Source organism: Podarcis melisellensis (assembly GCF_964234715.1).
Source record: "Podarcis melisellensis genome assembly, chromosome: 2".
Lineage (NCBI taxonomy): Eukaryota > Metazoa > Chordata > Lepidosauria > Squamata > Lacertidae > Podarcis > Podarcis melisellensis.
Window position 1 is genome coordinate 74,056,002 of NC_138529.1, and position 24,881 is coordinate 74,080,882.

At 41.8% G+C, this 24,881-nt stretch overlaps 1 protein-coding gene across 1 annotated transcript; it reads left to right on the forward strand.

Moving 5' to 3' along the window:
• On the forward strand, nucleotides 1-23,645 carry LOC309359282 (inter-alpha-trypsin inhibitor heavy chain H4-like; the record flags this gene model as incomplete). The annotated part of the gene is made up of 22 exons (XM_081892772.1): nucleotides 1-75; nucleotides 474-634; nucleotides 996-1,100; nucleotides 2,760-2,922; nucleotides 3,024-3,134; nucleotides 3,245-3,373; nucleotides 5,570-5,686; nucleotides 6,870-7,038; nucleotides 8,056-8,181; nucleotides 9,007-9,188; nucleotides 9,991-10,173; nucleotides 11,472-11,611; nucleotides 13,219-13,367; nucleotides 15,349-15,387; nucleotides 15,484-15,546; nucleotides 15,930-16,010; nucleotides 17,505-17,546; nucleotides 18,226-18,366; nucleotides 19,818-19,989; nucleotides 21,142-21,296; nucleotides 22,129-22,216; nucleotides 23,472-23,645. 22 exons carry the CDS (start codon nucleotides 1-3, stop codon nucleotides 23,548-23,550), a joined length of 2,670 nt encoding a protein of 889 aa, XP_081748898.1. The 3' UTR covers nucleotides 23,551-23,645.
• Between the last annotated feature and the right edge of the window lie 1,236 nt (nucleotides 23,646-24,881).

Genomic DNA, 24,881 nt, shown 5'->3' on the forward strand with positions numbered 1-24,881 from the left:
ATGGACAGGCATTTTTTTGTCGCTTGGCTGTTTTTTTCTTCACTGCAAGTATTTGTGGAACCTGTGGCAGCTGAGGTAATTGTATGATTTTAACCTTAATTTAGTTAATACTGCAATTGAACTGGTTGTCTTAAATACTGATGGGAGTATATAAACTGCTAATTTAATTTATAATAACTCCGTGTTAAGAGTATCTGCTTTGCATGCCAAGGGTTCCAGGTTTTCTAGAGCCTGCCAGTCAGTGTAGGACAACAGTGAGCTAGGTGGACTTATGATCCGACCAGTGGCATAGTGGAGGGGGCAATTTTTTAGGGCAGGAGCATGAACATCATCTGCCAGAGTGGAAGCCTAATGAATGCACTCTCTCCTTGCTCTGACAACTAAATGAGCTGATGAAATCTTGCTCTACAATAATACATTTGGTGTGAAAGATGTTTGTCAGAATTCAGAGAATATTTCCTCTTCTTCTCCAGAATGCCATCGAAATCTACAGCCTGCATGTGGACTGCAAAGTTACCTCACGATATGCCCACACAGTAATCACTAGCAGAGTTGTCAACAGAGCGAATGAATCCAAGGAGGCTCTTTTTGAAGTGGAGTTACCCAAGTCAGCTTTCATCACAAACTTTAGCATGTAAGGCTTTGTAAGCTCATGTCTGGGGCCTCTTAAAAGATAGAGGACTTGCTCCAGCCCAGCTATTCTGAGAATGGAAGGCCTTCTTCCAGCTGAGGAAGTGAGTTGCAACCAGTAAGCTGTTCCAGTGCCATCAACCGAACGTCCCAATGAGTGGAAGGGGGGGGCAATTTTCACCTTTTAATTTATAAAAGCAGAATCTTATTGAAACTGGATTCACCTTCCCCCAGCATCACCTCCCACATGGTTCTGAAGGGTCCCCCCAACTCCAGAGCAGTTTTTTGGGAGGAATAGGTGGGCTGCAGAAGAGGATATGTTTTCTTCCTCATGAATTTAACTGTTCAAAACACTGTTTTTTAAGGACAATAGATGGGGAAACATATCCTGGAATAATCAAGGAGAAGAAATCTGCACAAGATCAGTATGATGCTGCGGTTTCACAGGGACAGAGTGCTGGACTGGTCAAGTAAGCAACTCCCCCCTCTGCCGCCATTGCAGTAATGGGTAAAGCCATTGAGAGGATAGAAGTGTATAGGAATATTTGGAAAGTCGTTTACACCAACTACTTTACGAGCTATTGCCACTACTTCTTAGCACCACTGACATCATTCCCCAAAGCTGAAGCGGGTCAAGAAAATGCACAATTGACCAAATGGGTTGATCAAATAATCACACAACAATACCAAAGGGAAAGGTGAAAAGAAATAGTCACCAAACCTGATGTTGTGAGCAAAAATTGTCCCTAAATGCAGGCCAACTGTGATCATTAAGCCAAACATTAAGGACAAGATGGGTTGGAGCCAAAGTTCACCTGATATACTAGGTCTCTTCTGCCTCTGTCTCTCTTGGCTTGCACCTGCTCAGAAGCCTCTCCTAAACGTCAGGTGCCCCCAGTGTAAGCTGTGGCTTGGGACAGCAGCAATGGAAGGGTGGATTGTGAAAATAAAGTGAAGGGACCTTGCAAGAACAGGGCTCCATTTCCCACTGCAGTTTACTGTGTAGCAGCTGTACTGTTTAAGATGATCTCCTCACCTTCTAGAAAGGGCTTTCAGGGGCTGCAGAGCAAAGGAGGTAAAAGTTCCCATCATGCAAGTGGCATTATGCTCACACAGTTGCAGATCCAACCCAATATTCTTAGAACCTAAGTCTCAATTCACTCTAGCTCCATTTTACAGTCCTAGCAGTATGCCCAAATTATAACATTCCAAAGAGGGTAGATTTGACTAGATTATAATCGATCTAAAAGAGCTATTGGTGGCTTTCATGAAGTAGACCCACTAAGGGTTACAGACACCATATCAAACCCTCACTGGTATTGCATAGTGATGTCACTGAAGTTCAAACATTTTCTTGGCTTCAAATACAAACTTCACAAACAATAATGTTCAGCTGCATTATGAATTGACTGTTGTTTCCCTGAGAGGTTTTCCCTCAGCAAGGATACTTGGAGACTGTCATTTCTGAGAGGCTCTTAGTATTCAAAAAAGACACCAGATGTTCTAGAAATGTCTTGTCCCAAGTTTTTGGAAGTTCAGCAGTGTCCTATCTACAGGGAGACCAGGGACAGGTAGCTTGCAGAGCTCTTAACATCCCTATTCAGGTGCTCTAGAAAAGTCAGTTTCCATGGATCCCTGGTGCTTTGGATGCTGCTATTTCAGCACTCCATGGAGCATTGAAAGACACCACTTGTGCCATTTTCCTCTACAAGATAAACTACACCTGTCAGAATTCTCGCTTATACACAACTATTAAAAGTATAAGAGGCCTGCCTTCAACATCTCCACTCCAGTATCAGTGCAATTATACTACATTACTTCGAAATCCAGTACCACATGAGTTGACTTCTACTCATGTAGTGGGACTTCTCATTCTTCTTCTCCCCCCGCAGGCCCCTTTGCCTTCCAAACCTGTTCTTGAATGTCCCCATATCCTCTGGAAAAGATTTGTGGGATACAAACAGCATCTACAGGGGAAGGAGATAAAGAAACATCTTGTGGCACATGGAAGTCTATTCTGCTAGTGGATGTCCACAACTTAATATCACTCAAGAGTTCATTTCCCAGACAAACTTGAGCATGAGCTGCCAAATTCTTGCATAAAGCCTAAATTCCTCATTTCCCTTCAGATCAACTGGAAGAAAACTAGAACAGTTTCGTGTTTCAGTCAATGTTGCAGCTGCTGCCAAAGTTAACTTTGAACTCACATACGAGGAACTTCTAAAGCGAAAGCTGGGAAAGTATGAACTGCTGATCAAGGTCAAGCCCAAACAACTTGTTAAACACTTTCAGGTAAATTCTTGGAAGAGGCTCTTACTATAAATGACACCAATTGCTGGCCCCATGTTGTAGCTGAAGGTTATGACTCTGAAGCATCTTTTTATTTTCTTCAGATTGACACCCACATATTTGAACCACAAGGTATAAGTGCATTGGAAACTGAGAGCACTTTCATCACCAATGAACTGAACAATGCTCTAACAAAGGTGCAGAATGAGACAAAGGTATGCATTATAGGGACTACAAGACTTAGCATGCTTTTTAAAAAGAATAAAAATCACCAGCCCTCCTATGCTAGCTTGACTGATTGTTTCCTATTGTGGCTCTTATTTAGGCCCACATTTCATTTAAACCAACCATAGATCAACAAAGAAAAACCCCTGGAGTGGATGACACACTGCTCGATGGAGATTTTCTCATACGTTATGATGTTAAAAGGAGTGAGACTGCAGGTGATATACAGGTAAAAAATTACTGAGAATTCAGAGTAATAGGCATCACTTAGCTAAATTCAGGGGGGGGGCATAGGAAAAGGCCTATTTACAAATTGTATAATCTTAGTTTCAGGCAGCAACCCCTAAACCTTTGTTTCAAAAAGAACCAGATCTGAATTGTAGCATAATCTTCTCCCTGAGATTTAGACATTCCAGTCAGTTTTCCAGGTTCTTCAGTAAGAAAGAGAACAGGAACTTCCTTTAGACAAACAGTTGTTGGCTTCTCATTTTCCTAGTCTTCATGTAGTCTATGGACATCCCTGCAGTAATTTCACCACAGAAAACTAACTGCAAAGGCAAAGGGTCTCTAATCTCAGTTTAAAAGACAAATATTGTATCTCTAGGAACACAAACCCTGTTGACATACCAGTAAAGTGGATGTGTTTATCTAAAAGGCTGGTTTAAGCTGCAATCCTATGCTCACTTACCTGGGAGAAAGTCCTGTTGAACTCAATGGGACTTACTTTTCAGTAGACCTATGTAGGTTTCCCCTGCTAGTTGCTTTGTCTTCAGTTCATCTGCTCAAAAATTTCTAGAAGTCAAGATCCAAGTTTGGGGCAAAGGAGAACTCCAGCAGAGATTTAACATGGCAAAACATGCAGCAAAGCAAAGAGTAAAAATATCGGATGTAAATCCTTAAAATGTGCCCTTTTCAGCGAATTCCAAAATGTCTCCCTTTCAAATGTCCTTCCAAAGTTTTCCACTTTCCTTGGCATAGAAAAAGATCACATCTGGTAAATTATAAAAATGGTTTACAGTGGTACCTCGGGTTACAGACGCTTCAGGTTACAGATGCTTCAAATTACAGACTCCGCGAACCCAGAAATAGTACCTCGGGTTAAGAAGTTTGCTTCAGGATGAGAACAGATATCGTGTGGCGGCGCGGCGACAAATGGAGGCCCTATTAGCTAAAGTGGTACCTCAGGTTAAGAACAGTTTCAGGTTAAGAATGAACCTCCAGAACGAAGTAAGTTCTTAACTCAAGGTACCACTGTACTTACAAACTCTCCTTGGGTCAGATAAATGTGCCTTACTATAAAGCATTCAGAAAAGATGCAGAGGCAGCAAAATGTAGCTTGTTTAGAAAATGCTAAAAGCTCTTAAACCAGGCATAGGCAAACTTGGCCCTCCAAATGTTTTTGGGGACTACATTTCCCATCATCCCTGACCACTGGTCCTGTTAGCTGGGGATCATGGGAGTTGTAGGCCAAAAACATCTGGAGGGCCGAGTTTGCCTATGCCTGTCCTAAACTATTGGTATAGGAAAATGTCTGTTTCAGACTCCATACTTGTCTCAAACAAAAGAGGCTGCAGCTCAAAGCTCCTCACACACCCATGTTCACATGTAGACTGAAGGAACAAAAGCTTGGTTACCTATTTCCTACCAGGGTGAGGGGAAGTTACATAGGCTAAACCTGCTGGGACAGGTTACTCTATGACCTTAACCCCTTCATGCATTAATTAGATTCAAGCATGCTGGTTATATGAGGCTGGATTAGCCTACATTTAAAGGGTTGGTTGTACTGCTCATACAGTGGGTTTTTGTGCGCATGATATAGTTGAATTGACATGTGGTCATAAGAAAGCAAGAGCATAAAAAAAAACCTGGTGGAGCAAGCCAATGGCCCATGTAGCCTAGCTTTCTGTTCTCACAGTGGCTGAACAGTTGCCTGTGGAAAACCAGGAAGCAGGATTCGAGCAGAAGAACACACTTCCCTCCTGTGGTTTCTGGCATTCAGAAGCTGTGGAGGCAGAAAATAGCCATTGTGGCCATCAATAGCCTTATCCTCTATGAATTTGTCTAATCCTCTTTTAAAAGCATCCAAACTGGTGGCCATCACAGCTACCTGTGGGAGAAGTTACATAGTTGGACTTATTTTATACACTGCTGTGTTGAGATATGAATGTGTATATCTGAAGCTGAGGCTCCAATACTTTGGCCACCTCATGAGAAGAGCGGACTCCCTGGAAAAGACCCTGGTGTTGGGAAAGATTGAGGGCACAAAGAGAAGGGGAAGACAGAGGACGAGATGGTTGGACAGTGTTCTCAAAGCTACCAGCATGAGTTTGACCAAACTGCTCTGGTCCATGAGGTCACAAAGAGTCGGACACGACTAAACGACTAAACAACAGCAATATATGATTACCACTTGTTTTGTTTTCAGATTGTTAATGGATATTTTGTGCATTATTTTGCACCCAGTCAAATGCCAGCATTTCCCAAAAACGTGGTCTTTGTCATAGACACGAGTGGATCTATGAGTGGGAAGAAAATACGGCAGGTAATGTTTTTCCAAATAGAAAATGTTCTAGTGTTTGTGCCATGCTACGCCAACGGTATGTTAATTACCAGTGACAATAGCAGTATCTCTTTGACAGTCACAATGAATCTTTATGGAGTCTGCTATCCCACAGCAGGACCAAACTGCTCCTCTCTTTGAGATTTGAGAGCTGAGGCACATAAGAACAAGTGCTTTAGCTCCTTAGAGCCTTGCTCATTTACAGTAGTTTGGACTTAGTCCCTGTCCTATTTTTCAAGCCCACTGCCTCCTTGGTTATTTATGCAAGATAGCCTTTAAAGTAAGGAAAGCAGTATTGTAGGACTGCCAATTCCCAGGGTCCACACATTCCCTTGTTCTCTCACTGGTACAATAGGTTTTGCTGGCTTTTGTAGCACCTCAAGCATCTCCCAGGAAAAGCTAGGCCACATTCTGGAAATCAGTTGGGTCTGTGTGTGCAGAAAGCACTGGAGATGCATCACCCCTATTGCTACAACCCTAGAATTGCCTTTCTGGGAGGAATCTCAAGGGGCAAGAGAGGTACAGCAGTGCATGATGTGTAATGACACATTGCCACACCTTCTCTTGACTGAATTTACTTTAGAAGACCAGCAGCAGAGCATGTAAATTCTACTACAGTCTGAAACCAGCCACACAGTACCACCTCATCAAGTAAATTTCCCAGATAAATTGCTTTCTGTCATGTCAATTTTCTTAAGGCTACAAGCATGCTGTTTAAAGAGGACATAGTCCCTTGTCTTTTTTTTTCTAGATCTTAGCAAATGATATTCAAGAGGGATGTTAATGGCCTAGAATGAAATTTAAAATGGGAACCAAATCAGTTACAACACAGACCAAAGCAGTTGTTCTGGGACACACCTTGCCCACAGCAACTTCTACATGCAGGGTCCTTCACCCGGTTTCATGGGCTAATTTTTTTTCTGCACAAAACCACTTCCATATTGGGGGGGGGGGGGAAGAAAAATACATAGTTGTTTGGCTGCAGTTCTGTGTCCACTTACTGGGGAATAAGTTCCATTAAATACAGGGGGACTTCTATATGAGCAGACATGCCAAGGATTGGGCTCCTAGACCCATACTCTGCAGAAATATTTATTTAAATATGTCTAATGTTAAGTATCTGATTCTGTGACTGGAAATTACATTGCTTTATTACTTTTTATAGACAAAAGAGGCAATGAAAAAGATTTTGGAAGACCTTAATCCTGAAGATTACTTTAGCTTAGTTCTCTTTAGTGGAACTGTGAGGTTATGGACTTCATCTTTGTTGCAAGCTACAGAGGAGAACGTGGAACGGGCTAAACGACATGTTGAGACCATTTCTGCTGGAGGAAGTAAGTTTGTCAACTGAACAGACTTGTCAAGTTTTTCAGCAGAGTTTTAATCAGAAATGCTCACTGCAGTATATTTTTAAAGCCCATACCTAATTCTCAGGTGTTCGGTTTTTCATTCAACAGCTTCTTATTTTTTATGCTCAGAAATATGGCCATATTCCTCCTCTATAATTGTGTATTAACTCCCATTTGCATACTGTATGTCTAAACTTGCTCATCTCTTGATTTTTCTTTGTGGACTTAATGCTATTTTATTTTCTTTAAACCATAGATTTCTACTAGTCTAGGTCTTTTGCTTTCTTTCCCCATATCCCCAGGGCAACATCTTGCCTTCGATGCAGGAGCAAATGCCCACCAAGGTGCCAAGTATTTTGGCACAAGAAATTATTTTGGCACAAGAAATAGAATATCCCACAAGGGCCTCTCCTCCCACCCCAGCAATTAAACATTGCAGTAATAATGCAAGACATGCCAAAGCACTTTATTAAGAACTCAAACAACCCTTAGGCATGAGAAAAGGCCCATCAGAAATCTATAGCATTATCCACCCTAGCGCCTAGTTTCTAGAGCATTTTTCTAAGGCCTGGGTTACAACTCCGCCAGACCTTGGCAAACTGGAACACACATAAAACATGGGCTGGGTGAAAATAAAGCCTTTATTTATTTATTTATTTATTTATATAACAGCAACATTAAGATTGAATATAATTAATTTGCCTGTTTCTCTTAATTCAGTTGTGAAACTATTGACTGTACCCAGTGATTTCAGTAACTTTGCATTTATTTCTTTTGTCTTTGTCTTCTTTGTATGTTCAAAACTCATGGACTGGATTTCACAATATTGCAAATAAGAAATGAAATAACCATTAATTGGCTGCCTTTTCAAGACTGTCTAACTGTTGGGATGGCCCTGGCTGTCTCTCTCCCTCCATACCTTTGAAGCCTCCTCACTAGATCTCTGAAGAACAATATAAATCTCTGGTCAAATCCACTGACCTGTTTTCTTTCCCATTACAGCAACAGATATTAATGGTGCTCTTCAGAAGGCAATACACTCCCTGGACAAAGACACCACAGCTGAGCTATTGCCAGACCAAAGCATTTCCATGATAATTTTGCTGACAGACGGTCAACCTACTACTGGTGAGTTAGAGTTAGAAACAGTAAAGCCACACATTCTGCTATTATTTTCATTTATATTTTTTATTTTTAATGCATACTTATCAACAATTACTTTAATCAGACATTTTCTGTGTGTGTATGTGACTCCCTTTTCAAGCTTCTCTTTCTCTTCAACAATTGGCCGTTTCAAACCTTCCAGTAAAGATTCTCCCAATATCTTTGGATTTGGTTTTTACAAGCCCCTTAAACATTCAACATATCCATACAATTGACAAAGAGATAATCAAATAAGCAAAAAAAGTCTAAACAGAGGGAGGAGGATGCTAAACAGAGAGGAGTGAAAAATCACACACAGACTGGTCCTCAGCAGAACTTTTTTCAAGCAGTTACAGCCTAAGTGGGGACACAGAATATCCTCCAGACATCAGCTTGCCGTATAAGTCTACAAATTTTCCTCATGTTTTATAACTCTCTTTCATAACTTTATTTACTTCAGACTCACTAGATTGTTTGAAGTTCTACTCATGAGTGCCAGATGGGGAAAAAACAATATAGCCTTTATCTGGCTACAATATAATACTTCTGAAGTTTCTCAATAAGAAATAGGATATCCTAAATACAAAACATTTTTCTTGGTACAGAAGAAATATGTATTATAGTTGAACACAGATATCCAATATTTGCTTCTGAAAGATTTTTTCTTTAATTGAAAAGTCAGCAGGTGTTTGTAAACTCATTAATATTTTTTATACTCCCAATATCTGCTTGTTTCTTTCAAAATGTAACATATTTAATTATTTTATCAGTGGCTGGGGTGTGTTCACATTTTATACCCATATATGACAGGTGAAACAAACATTGATAGGATTCAAAGAAACATACGGGAAGTTAATGAGGGGAACTACTTCCTCTACTGCCTTGGCTTTGGATTTGATGTCAGCTACACATTTTTGGAGAAGATGGCTTTAGAAAATGGGGGAGTGGCTCGCCGTATATATGAGGACTCAGATGCAGCCTTGCAGCTTCAGGTAGGGGAGAAACAACAATCAAAACATATACATTTGTTTCCTGCTTGGCAGGAGGTTGGACTCCATGGCCCTTGTGGTCTCTTCCAACTCTATGATTCTATGATTCTATGAAATGAAGAATCTCAAAACTGTCTTCAGGTAGGCCAAAATATTTCTCTATGGAAAGGAATTCAGTGTTGTGCTATAAGTTAAAAGGTAGGTAAAGGACCCCTGGATAGTTAAGTCCAGTCAGAGGCGACTATGGGAACAGCGCTCATCTCACTTTCAGGCCGAGGGACTGGCGTTTGTCCACAGACAGCTTTCCAGGTCATGTGGCCAGCATGTCTAAACCGCTTCTGGCACAACAGAGCACCATGACAGAAACCCGAGCGCATGAAAACACTGTTTACCTTCCTACTGCAGCGGTACCTATTTATCTACTTGCAATGGTGTGCTTTTGAACTGCTAGGTTGGCAGGAGCTGGGACAGAGCAACGAGAGCTCATCCTGTTGCAAGGATTCGAACCGCCAACCTTCCGATTGGCAAGCCCAAGAGGCTCAGTGGTTTAGACCATGGCACCACCTGCGTCCCTTGTTGTGCTATGGAAAACGTTCCGTTAACACGGAGCCTTCCCCTCTCTGCTTCCTATGCATGCTGTTCTGGGGGTTCTCCTGACTACCCCAGAGCCAATTTTGGAGGTTGTGGGGGCACATGGAGGAAGGAGGGCGGGGGAGAGTCTCATTGCATTAACAGAAGCATTTGTGCAGGCTTCTGACAATGAGATTTGTTCCTATGGTTACATTTTCTGTCTGTATCATTCAAGGGCTTTTATCAAGAGGTAGCTATGCCTATCCTGAAAGAGATTGAAATGAAGTACCCAGACAATGCTGTACTGGAAATAACTCAGAATAATTTCAAGCTGCTCTTTGATGGCTCTGAAATTGTTGTTGCTGGAAAGCTCAGCAATGACGTTGACGATCTTCCTGTGGAAATTAAGGCTAAAGGAGTAAGTAAATTGCTTCTTTTGTATGAACAACTCTGGGCTGTGTAGTCATTTTTCTTTTCCCAACATTCTGTGGTACATTCTGCTTTGAAACTAAAAACTCTGCTTTTCCTTTTATGATTTCTTAAAGTATTTGAAATTCTTTAAGGGGGAAAAAAGGGAGGTTCACAATAGAAAAATACAAAATGAGAATACAAAATACATAATAAAACAGATATAAAAACAACAACAACAACTACAACAATGATTTTTTATTTATACCCCGCCCATCAGGCTGGGCTTCCCCAACCATTCTGGGCGGCTTCCAAAAAAAATATTAAAATACTGTACTACATCAAACATTAACAGCCTCCCTAAACAGGGCCGCCTTCAGATGTCTTCTAAACATCTGGTAGTTGTTGTTCTCTTTGGATCTGGTGGGAGGGCATTCCACCTGGAGGGTGCCACTACTGAGAAAGCCCTCTGCCTGGTTCCCTGTAACTTGGCCTCTCGCTGTGAGGGAACAGCCAGAAAGCCCTTGGTGCTGGATCTCAGTGTCTGGGCAGAACGATGGGCGACGAGACGCTCCTTCAGATATACTGGACTGAGGCCGTTTAGGGCTTTAAAGGTCAGCACCAACACTTTGAATTGTGCTTGGAAATGTATTGGGAGCCAATGTAGGTCTTTTAAGACCGGTGTTATATGGTCTCGGCGGCCGCTCCCAGTCACCAGTCTAGCTGCCGCATTCTGGATTAGTTTTAGTTTCTGGGTCACCTTCAAAGGTAGCCCCACGTAGAGTGCATTGCTACCAAAACAAACCAATGACGCTCCCTCCCACAAACACATTTAAGAAGCCATAGAAGGTTAATCTGCCAAATGTATGTTGAAAAGAAACATTTTTGCCTGGAGCCTAAATGTATGCAACCAGGGGCGTAGCGGGGGGGGGGGGCTGATGGGGCGCATCCAGACACATTGGGGGGGCGGGCTGCTCCAGCCACCCTCCCTAAGCCAGCCCTGAACTGCTTTGCAAGACCCCTCGGGGAGGGCAGCATGAGGGGGACATGGCAGCCATGCACGCTTGGATCTCAGCATCTCCAGCAAAAACATGAGCTCACAATTGTCTTGTTTTTATTCTTATATTCATAATTTGTTGTTTTCATGAATGCAGTAGATGCCTGCTCTTCTCTCTTCCCTCCAATCTTAAAAGTTTGCTTAAATAGGTTTTCCCTTCTAACATCAGTTTGTGCAGAAAACAGTATGTGTTGCTTATATTCAGATTGAGTGTTACTTTGAATAACTCGCACTCCCCTCTCGCTTTCCAGCATGCCAGTGAACTTACTCTTAAAGAAGAGGCAAATATAAGAGAAAAGGAGCAAGTATTTCAGCATCAGAAATACATCTTTGGAAATTTCATTGAGAGATTATGGGCCTACTTGACAATTCAGCAGCTGCTAGAAAAATCGTAAGCTACTAATAGCGTTGCAAGCTGTGAAGCATGTGAGATTTCAGGGGTTCTATGTGCTTATCTAGGGTTCATGTTCCCCTTGGAATGAGGCTGTGGTGTCTTTATGATACAGTCATACCTTGGTTGTCAAATGGAACCCGTTCCAGAAATCTGTTCAACTTCTGAAAACATTCAACAACCAAAGTACAGCTTCCAGTTGGCTGCAGGAGCATCCTGAACTCAATTGAAAGTCACGTCAGATGTTCAGGTTCCAAAGAATGTCGCAAACCAGAACACTCACTTCTGGGCTTGCAGCATTTGGGAGCCAAAATATTCGGCTACAGAAGCGTTCAGGATCCAAGGTATGACTGTATATGGTTTATTTACACATACATACAAACACAGCCTCTGATGGAGGGGTTTACAGCATGAAATCCTCAAGAGGATCATTCTTCTCCTATAGCCACAACCTTGGATCCCAACAGAAATCAGGCATGGCTCTCTCTCTCTCTCTCTGGCTTCCCAGCCCACAGCTTTGCTTCCAGATTCTAGCTCCCATAACTTAACTCCCAACCATGGCCTTTATCTTTCTAACTACCAGCAAGTTGGGTGGGGGGCACCCATTTGCTGTCTGGCACATATCCACTTCTTTTGTTACCTTAACAGCCGATGACCTCACCAGGAAGCTAGCCTGGCTATTCCAGGAATTTGAATCCTTGATTCGTTTTTAACACTTTCTGGATCCAGGGATTAGAAGGGTCTCGGCATACAGCCTACTCCCTCACAACTCATAACACAATGTTAAGTGAGTAATAGTTGCTTAGTGACTTGAGAAACACTTCTTTCTGCAAGATCTTGGCTCATGCTGATAATCCCTTGGCTTTCATTATTACAGTCACATCCATACCATATATTTAAATTGATATTTTATTCAATTTTTTCAATTACAAAGCAATAAAGTGATGCAAAAAAGGGGGGAAAGAACAAAGAACACACAACTGTGTGAAGGAGAGAAAAAAACATTATATGAATACATACAAAAATACCCTAACCCATACATTGTTTTATATATTTGATATTGTTATCCTAATACTAATGTAAATATATATTTAAATGACATAAGTTCCTCCACAGAATCCCAGCAATATAGTTTGTTATAGCTTCTGGGAATTGTGAGGAAAATTACATTCACAGAATTCTTTGGGAGAAGCCATGACTGTATAAATGTGCTTTAAATATATTGTGTGGCTATGTCTGTTTCAGTGAGAGGGTGTAAATCATAGCAGGTTGTATCAAACTAAATTACTGTGCACATGAAACAATGTCTGCAAGCACAGCACAACTCCTTTCCATCTTCTCCCCTTGCTTGCCCCCCAAATCTATTCTGGGTTCCCCCCCAAACGCTTCAGAGCAGGTTAGAGGCTGGTGTAGGGGGCCCATGGGGGTAGGAGAAGGAGGGGAAGCCCTATTACACTTGTGGGTGTTGTTCTGTGTGTGCAGTTATCTAGTTGGATACAAGCCAACATTCCTAACATAAAACCAGAAGTGTATATAAGCCTCTGTAGTTTGTTTCACTAGATCATGTGTAGAAAGCAGACAGTGCAGATTTTGCCTCTGTATCCTAGTGCTTCAGCTGATGGAAAACAGCAGCAGGAAAACCTGGAAGCTCAAGTTTTGAACATCTCCTTGAAGTTTGGATTTGTTACACCCCTCACTTCCATGGTGGTCACCAAACCTGATGCTCAAGAGGTGGCAAACAAGCCTACAGAGGCAGGTAAATCAGAACAAATTGCTCCCATCTCAAACTGAAGTGATTAAAACAGTTTGCACATGCATTTATCTTTTGAATCTCCTTCAAGATCAGTTCTGGAAGAATGAGTTGAGAGCTCTGGTTATGTGGGTGTGTTGGGAGAGTGGTAAAACAGTCAGATAGAAGTATAACTATTGAGACAAGGATAATGATAAATGTAGCTTATAATTATGTGAAGAAAGGTGAAGTCACTGATGTGATAGCACTGGTATCTTACTGGTGCTGAATATACCTTTCATAGAATCATAGAACTGTAGAGTTTGAAGGGATGCCAGAAAACACAACTAAAGAATCCCTGGCAGATGGCCATCTAACCAATGTTTAAAAACTTCCAATGAAGGAACGTCAACCACTTTCGAAGGGAGTCCATTGCACTTCTGTCAGAAGTTCTTGCTGATGTTTATTTGGAATCTCCTTTACTGTCATTTGAATCCATTGGTTCATTGGTTTCTGGAGCTGCAGAAAACAAGCTTGCTCCATCTTCCACGAGACTGTGAAATTAAAATGGCGTCCAGCACGTTTCTTCCTGCGCCACTGTATGCCGTGCCAATAGAAAACACCTTCAGCTCCCTTGGCTCTCTTACTTAAGGCTTTAGCAGAGTTCACGCAGCGGGGAAACACTGTTGCCTTGTGTGGGTAATAAATCCAACTGAATGCAGGAATACTTTCAGATCTCCAACAGTCTTTAATGAGTAGCACAACATCATAAATCAGCCTGGCGAATTGGCTGGCATCCTTTCGCTTCTCCGTCAAAAGCGAAAGAACTCACACACAGAGAGAAAGGTTCCCGTATGTGAACATAACCACGCATCAGAATGTGAGACGTCACTCAGAACTGTTTAACCCTGTAAGTTCTGATTCTCCTCACAGTGACAGCCCTTCAGATAGTTGAAAATGGTTGTCAAATCACCTCTTAGTCTTCTCTTCTCCCATCTTAACACCCAATACCCTCAATCATTTCTCATAAGGCTTGGTGGCCAGACCCTTGATCATTTTGGTTACCCTCCTCTGCACATGTTCCAGCTTGCCAATATCCTTCTTAAACTATGATGCCCAGAATTGGACACAGGACTCCAGGTGTGGTTTGACCAAGGCAGAATAGAGTAGGACTATTACTTCCCCTTGAGGACACGGGTGGCGCTGTAGGTTAAACCACAGAGCCTAGGCCTTGCCGATCAGAAGGTCGGCGGTTCGAATCCCCACGATGGGGTGAGCTCCCATTGCTCAGTCCCCGCTCCTGCCAACCTAGCAGATCAAAAAGCACGTCAAAGTGCAAGTAGATAAATAGGTATCGCTCCGGTGGGAAGGTAAAGGGCTTTTCTGTGTGCTGCTCTGGTTTACCAGAAGTGGCTTAGTCATGCTGGCCATATGACCTGGAAGCTGTATGCCGGCTCCCTCGGCCAATAAAGCGAGATGAGTTCTGCAACCCCAGAGTTGGTCACGACTGGACCTAATGGTCAGGGGTCCCTTTACCTTTATTACTTCCCTTGGTCTGACAATAGAAAATAGTGTGAAATGCTTAGAATGATATAATAGGCAGACTCTTTGGCATTATTCCTGATCTGGTTTGTGGTTTTCAGCAATAGAATTTGGTGAGTGATTGTCTGTTAAGTCGTACTGAGACCCATTAAAATCCAATAACTGCAGTAATAAGTAACTTAAGTCTATTGATTTTTGTGGATCTACAATGAGTATGAAGAACGTTGGTGACATATCTTTTTGGGTTTCCACCAAGAAATTTAGGTACCCCAAAACTGTGAAATCGTACTATTGTTGTGAAATAGTTTTCTCAAAAAGGTCAATCGAGAAAGGTGACAGATTAGCACACATTACTTCCCAATAGCACCCAAAGACTATGGCATAATTCGAGGGGGCAAACACAGGAGAAATAAAAATTGAGATGGAGCTTACAGTCCATTGAAGCTGTCTTTGTTTCTTTGACCAGATAATGAGAATGTAAACACTGCTGCACATCGAACGTTTGGTATGTAATCTAATTCAACAATTAAATACCAGTAACTTATTCCTAAGAATTTCTATACTGTGAGAAAAATGATCTAACCATGAGACTCTCTCATAGGCATGAAGAAAGGTTCTAGAATCGTAGGATGTAGCGATCCTCTTGACAACTCCGGGAGTTACGGTATGAAGAATAAATCTTCACGAATTTACAGCTACAGCTCCACAGTCTGTTTTCTGGAGTGTTGAGAATTGAGGCACTTATCTCTCTCCTGTACAGAACTTGCAGTCACTAAAAATCCGCCAACAGCAATGTTGAAGTCATATGGGGTTAGAGTGGCTCTGTTTCTCTCTGGAGATGCGGAGCCAGAAGGAGGGTTTCTCTTCGTGAGCCATTGGACACAGCCATGTGAAGTTGGAAACACAATGTGTGCGGTTGGAAAAAGGAGGGGAGGGAACTAGAAGGATTATATTTATGTCAGGGATAGTATGGACACAAATTGTATTAGGGTACAATGTGCTTTGCTTCCATACTTACGCATATTGAAACACTTCCTTCTTTTTCAGTAAGAACATCTTCGTCAGCACAAATAGATACCGGTTTCGATTTCCATCCAGAATTTCTTGTAACCGATTTTCAAGATACCGGTAATGCTCCATCACATTCTTGTATGGTTTAGGCTTATCTTGTACTCTGTGTTCCTTCTTCTGCAGCCATTGCAAAATAGTTGGTCCCTGGGAGCCAATGGTGGCATTTTATAATGGACGTAAAAATAAAAGTTTTCTGCTTCCACAGATGGTTGGGCCGCCTCCTACTTTTAAGTACAGCACTCTCTGTGCCAGTGCTATGGGTTTGGCCCCAGGTATGCAGACAGGACAACATCAGTGTTCTTGTAATTTGGTGACTGCAAAGAATTGGATGGACCTTTCCTCTCAAATCAATGGAATACACACTCTTAGCACACTCAATGCACAATATTTAAGAATTAAAGATTATTTGTTTTTTTGTTTTCTTGGAGGAGTGCTACACTCACCATTTTCCTCTCCCTGCTCCCCACAGCTGGGTATGCGAGGCAGAGGAAAACTACCACTAATTCAATAATCCCTTTTCTCTTTCTTAATCTCATGGTGGTGAGTTTGATTCCTGCTTTGCAGAGAGTTGGACTAGATGACCCTTGGGGTCCCTTCCAGCTCTTTGACTCTATGATTAATCAGTTTTGTTAGACTCTGGTTTTTGTGTCATTTTCTAAGTCGCAACTTGAGGCAGACATAGCCTTGGGAAGGTTTGCAAGTGGGGAGGGTCTTTATATGAGGTCCTGAGGTCCTTGCTCCCAACAACAGCTTCCAGGTTTTTGTTTTCCCTTCATGGGTAAGGGATTGTGAATAGCTGCTTTATAATTGGCTTAGCGTTGCTTCCAGGTGATAAGTTATTGAGCATTCGTCCTCATTTGTTTGCAGAATGTTTTCAGGGAGGTTATATAATGGCTCTGGTTTATTGAAGATTTATTCTGATTTGTTTGCAGGGAGGTTGTACAGTGCTGCATCAAACATTTGTTATCTCACAATTTCCAGTGCTTTTTCCTGCCACATTCTTTACTGCAAAAAGTCTCTCTCTGTGTCCAAGAGCATCAAATATGCTTTAGTTGTGCAACCTGAATTTGTCAGTGTGAAATTGCATGACACCCACAAAATGTTAAGTTCAGTGTTCTTGGGAAAGGAGGAATGCTTATTTTTTCCCCTTGAGAATAAATATGCATGAAGCTGCCAATGTTCACTTTCTGAGTGTTTTTGCCTAGCAGATTTTGCCCTGTTTCAGGGACATCAAGTGGCATTTCTCCTAGATGAATCTTTCAGCCAAATGTAGTTGGCAATTGATATACAGTATTTAAAAGCCACTTGGCAGTGTTGTTTGCTGCATAGTGATTGTGATTTAAAAAGTATATTAGGGGAAAAATTTAGGGGTAGCAATGTGTCCTTATACACACACAAAAACAGAACCCCAGTCCATATGACCAGCGATGAGACATGATGGCAATCATAGTCCAAAATCTCTGGAGGACACCAGGTTATGGAAGGTTGATCTAGTACCTATGCAGTATAACAGCAGAAAATTAACAATTTATATTTTTTTGGGTTATTTAGATTATGCGGACTATTCATACAGATTGCTGGGGAGTCACCCTGGTGAGTAATTCACACTTTATTCTCTATTAATATATTTTCCCCTCCATGAGGTGTTTCTGATATGGATACATGTATTTGGAATCCCATTGGTAAGGTGGAGGGGAACAGGTGGGGAAATGTTTGGTGAGGAACAGGTTAAGCAGACCCCAGGCCACTCCTCAGAACAAATTTAATCTCCCAACATCCCCAGGTGGGACATGGAAGGACTTCTGCCTGGAACCCTGGAGAACATCTGCAGTCAGTGTAGACAGTCCTGAGACAGATAGATCAATGGTCTGACTCAGTATAAAGCAGCTCCTCTCTTCCTAAATTTGCAGCCTTCTGAGGTTGCTGTTCTTTTTTATATCAAAAAACCCCCACAGACAACCTTTTCAGGTTTGTTAAGAGTGTGTGTGTAATATGTAGCATGTGCGATTTGGGAATTGAGAAAACTCAAGGTGTCACCTTCCTTAGTGCTTGTCCTGTCTCTATCGCTTAATTTTAAGTCCACTGTACGAGGGCTTTGTCATATATGAGCAGGATGACTTTGGGCCACCAGCCACCATTTGGAATCAATATGGAAGACCCAAATGCAGTTTTGGCATGACTTCACTGAAGGTTTGGCAAGAAAGGTCCAAACTCACAAATTTCACTATCCTTTTGAAAATGACAATATTTTTTGGTTTCTACTGATTCCTAGGCAACGTTCAGTCTCTCCCAGACGCTGTTAATGAATATCCAAGTTTCATTCTTCAACTGACTCATGAAAAAAATCCCATTTGTTTAAATATCAATGGACAGCTGCAAACACCCATAACCCTGCTAACTGACACAGACAAAGGTAAGGCTTCTAATGTAAGCTGCTGTCAACTCCCCAACTTTCATGTCAAGCATTTTGGTTGTTTCCAGAAATCTGTGTGAGTGCATTTTATTTGACAATGAAATACATCAAAACTACTGACCAGGGAATTCTCAACACTATTGGTCTTTTAGAGCTTACACTGAAAAATGTTGTGACATGGTTTTCTGTTGCTAATATCATGCATTTGTCAGAATACGTGGTTTTACATGTCTCATTCCAATTGTTCAAAGTGTTTCACATATTTCATTGTAGGAATCCTTCCTGCACATTGACTCAAATGTCTCACTTTTAAATATTTTTATTTATTCCTATTTGTTATGATTTCGTGGTCCGTAGGTCAAAATAGCACTATTTGTTTTAAAAGTTGAAGGTCCAACTTCATAATTTACTTGCATGCCAAGGTACCCAAACCACAAAGTTCCCAGGAGATCAATAAATCACTCTGACACAGAATATTTGGTTTATGGGTTCAAATAGGCCACAACTTTATTGGTTACAGATGTGAGTGGTTTGGCTTAGGCATTGAGGTGAAGCCAGGCTACATCTTGACTCCTGCCCATCTGCAGGGAGTCCACGGAAAGATAAACTACTGACAGGAGGTGCCCTATAACTTATGTCAGATAGCGGCACCCAGAGGGGTCCCCGTAGGCTGTGACATGGCCCTAGTCCATGCCTCGGCTTCAGACAATATTCACACCCCGGATCCCTTTAACAGGCGACCCTTACTGAGGAGGGGCAGGTGAAGCAACAACCTCCCCTCCAACCAAACAAAGGCTTACCCAGTGCCTAACCTCAAAAAAGTTGTGACAATAGCTACTAGGTAGGCGAAAACCAAATGGCCGTGCCAATTTGCCACACAATTTGCAACTCTGGAGTTGTGGCGCTCATCTCACTTTACTAACCGAGGGAGCCGGCGTACAGTTTCTGGGTCATGTGACCAGCATGACTAAGCCGCTTCTGGCAAACCAGAGCAGCACACGGAAACACAGTTTACCTTCCTACCGGAGCAGTACCTATTTATCTACTTGCACTTTGACGTGCCTTCAAACTGCTAGGTTGGCAGGAGCAGGGACCGAGCAACGGGAGCTCACCCCATCCCGGGGATTTGAACCCCTGACCTTCTGATCAGCAAGTTCTAGGGTCTGTGGTTTAACCCACAGCGCCCCCCGCGTCCCTTGGAGAGATGAATAGATAGCTATAAATACAGGCTAGTCGCGTCATCTGGTTCTTGCTGTAGCCCTTGCAATTCTGGTCAGTTGTGTGATTTCAGTAGGCATTTGAAAAAGGGGACTAGAAATGGTGGTAACACATGGATTTTGTTGCTCTTGAGCTTATATCACAGTTTTATTTAAATTTAAATGTTGCTTAATAAACAACAATATGTTTCTTGTATATGATCCTCATATTTATTTTGACTAATATATTTTCAGGGATCCAAGTGACTGGTAAGCTTGGAGAAAACAGAAAGTTTGTGGAGTTCAACGTAATCTATCAGACACCCAATGTGCAAATCAACGTGTCAATGGGAGAAATTATACTGAATGATCAGGGCAATGTGAGCTCTTTCCCATGGACAAAGGCTGCATCTTTAACAACTAGAGGGTAAAATTTGATATTTTCAGTTTCTTTTCAGTGTTGGTTGGTTTGACTTTGAGGCTATACCTAATGCTACTTTTACATTCTTGAACTCCTAAGCTTACATAATTTTTCAAAGCGCAAGCCGAACTGTTCATGCATCCAAATAACAGCATTAATGTGAAATTCAGTGGATTCCCTTACCTTGGGACTTTAAAAAATATTGGTTTTCTCTTTGAACAAAGCATTTTAATTTCCTATGAATTGAGGTAGAAGCTTCATAATATATGTTCGCTAAGACTGGCGAGAAGCAGTTAGTTGGCCAGAAAATAATGAAATTAACTCAGTAGGTCCAGGAGAACTACCCTGAGGAGCACCTAAGGGCCCCGTTCCTGCCACTCACCATCTGCCCTAGGGCATCATAAGGACTGTTACTGCCGCCGCCGCTGCTGCCTGGGACAGGGGTCCTCAAACTTTTTAAACAGGGGGCCAGTTCACTGTACCTCAGACACTGTTGGGGGCCAGACTATAGTTTGAAAAAAATATGAACAAATTCCTATGCACACTGCACATATTTTATTTGTGGTGCGCAAAAAAAGGAAAAACAATACAATATTTAAAATGAAAAATGATTTTAATCAACATAAACTTATAAGTATTTCAGTGGGAAATATGGACCTGCTTTTGGCTAATGAGATGGTCAATATCCGGCTCCATATTGGTCACTGCTAGTTGTAGCAAGTGATGCAAGATTACCAAAGAGTCTTCCCCTGGTATTACCCAGCTTCATGAAGAAGGGGGAAATACTTCACAATGTGGAGAAAATTGTCTATGTTGAGTATAACCTTGTTTGATTTATTGTGATGTTCAGTTTTCTTGTTTGCTACTTCACAAAATACTAATAAACTGCCGCACTGAGGCGGGGGAGAGATAAATGAGAGCGACGCCTCGGCTGAGGTAAAAGTAAAAGCCGTCCCTCCCAGCGCAGGCTAGGCTAGGCCCTCATCTCGGAGTGTGGCCACCACAAGCCCAGCCAAGCTTGTGGTACCACTGTAGTGATACAACTCTACAAGCATTTGACATTCTATAGTAATAATGTATATATTTCTATATATTAATATTTATTCATTTATTTCAACATGTATATATTTAGAAATAACAGCATCACTTCCTTTCTAGGTTGAGCTTTCTTATTGAAAAGGAAAGGAGTTTTTCACTATCAGGATCAGATGGTATTACAATACAAGTTTACTATATGAACAACCCTCTTAATTTCCTTGGCTTGCACTTCAAGAATAGTGAACTTTTTTCTAACAACATTGCTGGACTTTTTGGTACGTATTCAGATTTTGCAATGAAGTAACAATCCTCATGCTATTTACCAGTAAGCTTGGTTTTGATGTAGCACTATAACTTAATATTGTATATCCTTGGAACAACTCTGAAAGGAAATGAGCATGAATGTCTCTACATTTCAGATGGGGTGGAGATGAGAAGGGGAGCCCTGATTTAGTGGCTTTCCTAAGTCACCTAGTCAGTTCATGACACCTTAAGTTATGTTTCAACTGGCAACTGTCTGGTTCACAGCTCAATCTCTCCGTCACTACACCAATACTTGTGAGAATTGGGGTGGTGGTGCTGACATGATTGTCAGGAGAGCCACCGAAGATCTTCCTCAGTTTCCAGGCCCAACCTGATGTTCTTACTCCTATTTTTGGAGAGGGAACCCATGTCAGGCTCTTGGCCATGGCTGCCTCCTCCCTGGGGCTCACCGTTCCTCACGTACAAGGCAGCTCAACCTCAGAAAAGTGGACAAGTGTTGAATAAATGTCTAGAGAAAACTCGGAGAAACACTGAGCTTGTTGTTTTATGAGTAAAACTACCTTCTCATGTTTAATTATTGATTATTATTCATAGTAGGCGCAAGTGTACTGCAGTCTATCCATTTTGTTTGCTATAGGCCTGTCAAAGGCCATGGTGAGCTGCCCCCCCCAAAAAAACTACTTCCATCAAGATAAATACTAGACTAGACAGTAGTCAAATGTATCCTAAAAACAAGCAGGAATTAGCCTTTATTGGAAGGGGGGTGAGACGCGTATTGCAGCTGCTCCAGCATAGCTTTGAGAACTGCAGTTATTTTCCTGTGTTTTTATTTGTGTTCCCCAGGTCAGTTTTACTCTAATGAAAGTCTTCAGATACACAGCAATAGAACGAAGACACTGACTGTACGAGGACAATCATATAGTTTCACAAGGTAAAAGGCAAAGAAAAACAATCATTGTAGACCTTGTTTTGGGCAGTGTTTTGAAAGTTATTTTGGAGATATATCTGCAAACACACTTTCAGCCGAGCCAGATTTTATATAACATCATGGGTCGGGAAGGTAGGTATGGCTTGCCTAAAATGGCCTGGCAGTTCAAATAAGGAGGCCTGACGCCCATAGACCGGGCATTTCTCACCACATACCCTACACTGTTCTTCAGTTTGGGAGGGCCCAGTATTTTACATGAAGAATGATTAAAGTGGTAATAAAATATAGAAAATTGGAAGTGTTTCTCTGCAAATGCAGCTCAGAACAGTGTTGCTATGAATTTTCATATCAGCAAAGTATTTGTGGCCCTTTAGGACCCTCAAGGAATAACCCACATCTTTTCTATGAACATTAAAAAAAATATTTTATGCTTGAAATGCAACTTTCCCCCCACTCAAAAATTTTGAGTCATCCCCATGCCTTTCAGGTCTTCAGCACATTCATTAACCTCTCCCTTGTTACTAGCTTTCCTCGGCCAGTTCCCCCAGTCTTTGCCAACAAAAAAAAGTTACCCTTTGTGAAGGAGCGGGGGGTTAACATCAATGGGGAGGGCTTATTGGGTCCTTGGACCCAATGTCATGCCAACCCTTACCCTTCCTGCTGCTGTCAAGAAAGATTTGGCCTGGTTTTATCCCATCACCACTGTATAGTCTTCTTGTTTTGCTGCTCTCATGGGTCACATAATGCGCCTGCCTGGGCAAATGAATATTGCTATTCAGTTCTCCAACCAACCAATATTTACAAAAATGCATATATTAGGGGGAAATGTGCATACAAATGTTAGTGAAAATGACATACAGAATGCATTATATTAGAGGAAATTGCTTTCAAAAATGTGTAAGAAACACATCCCAAAATGTGTTTATTAGGAGAAATTTGCATTGAATGTTGATGAATCTTCATGAGGATTTTTCATTTTTTATACTGTGAATTGCTGCACAAATGTGGAGGGCTGAATTTAAGATGGAAAAAAAATGAGAAATGGAGATAAGTGAAACTGGCAGATCCTTTCATTCCTAGCTCTTCCCATTTGCAAAGGAAAGGTTTTTGCTATCAAAAATTGGAGGAAAGGCTGTAAATGCAGTTACATTAAAACAAAAATCATTTGCAGGGGAGTAACTGAGAAGACCATATGACTTTCAAGGGGGCTTTTACTTTCAATGGGAACTCATTGATCTTTTTTTCTTTCATTTTAAAGGCAGAACAAGAAAGATTACAGGATTGAACAGGGAGCCAATGTCAATTTTACCTGCTGGTCACTGGATATAACTCCTTGAAGAACAGCATGTAAAGCAGTAAAAATGTCCATCTTTTGTATTAAGTGTAACTATTACATTTCATTTCAGTGATAACTATTAAAATTGTAAAGGGATGTTTGTCCTCTGTTTCATCATATTTCAAACTGTAGCGACCCTTGACAAGCGTGGGAGGTTGTAGCAGCATGCAATACTTTCTTAAATGTTGATTTAAGGGCCAATATCTATTGGAAGCCACAATCTCTTGATTGGGAAATATTAATTTTTGGAGGGAGGCTTAGGTGGCAACTGGAGTGCCTGTGTAACTTACTCAATTTCTGATTATGTAAGCGCCAGCATTACCTAACTCCGGAGTTCAGTAACATGACAAGTTTAGTAATATTGCTGAGTTCAGGAACATGACAAGCCAATAACATGACAGCATCACCCTTTGTGGCCCCATGCTCTTTTTTCACCCCTTGCATTTGAAAGCAGTGGATTATATGCAGTTAGCATCCCTCTACTGATGGAAGACTCTCCAATACACCCTCCAATACACAATTTCTCCTGCAGCCCCCACCCCATCCTGGTCTGCAATGGAGGGTCAGGAGATCCTTCAAAATAGCTTGGGAGGTGGTGTTGGGTTGCAAGGAGGCAAGGGAAATACCAGTAATAAAAAAAGCGACAGGGAGGTTAAGTGCTCAACAAACAATAATGTTAGGATAATTGTTCAACTGAATTGCTTTGCAGCATACAAGATTCTGAACTGTATGTGCCACTATGTAGTTCATCAAATATTCTTCTATTGTTATAGAATTGGGGGGTTCATTGTGCCTGGGAGTCTCACCCATCTACAAAACTGGGGCCTATACAAGAGGAAACCAGCTTACATCATATTACAAGGAAGCTGGTTTCCTCTTGTATAGGCCCAGCTAACTGGCCCAGCTAAGTATCCCCATTTGCATTACCAGGCTCCATGGAAAGGTGACCATGTTCCATGGAGACAACAGAGGGATTAGGTCCTTCAGGAAAGGGGAGGCATTTTCCCCACCTCCTCACCTGACTGGAGGTGACAGCATCTTGTAAGGAGGAGAACAATAGCCAGGACTAGTCTGCCTGTTAGTGTTGACTTGGAATGGCTGCTTACCCTGCTGGGGGTGGACAGTGGTTTTGGCCCATCACAGCCTTTTCCTCCACCCCTGAGGAGAGGGGTAAGAGTCGCCTCTTCACAGCCGACCTTTGGATGGCGGGATAGATTTCCAACACACACACAAATTGAACTGCCCAACCAGGAGCAGGCAAGGAGCTGGAGTCTAGATGATGGACCAGAGTCAGGAAGTCTTCATTCCAGTCCACTGCCTGGGAAAAAGGCT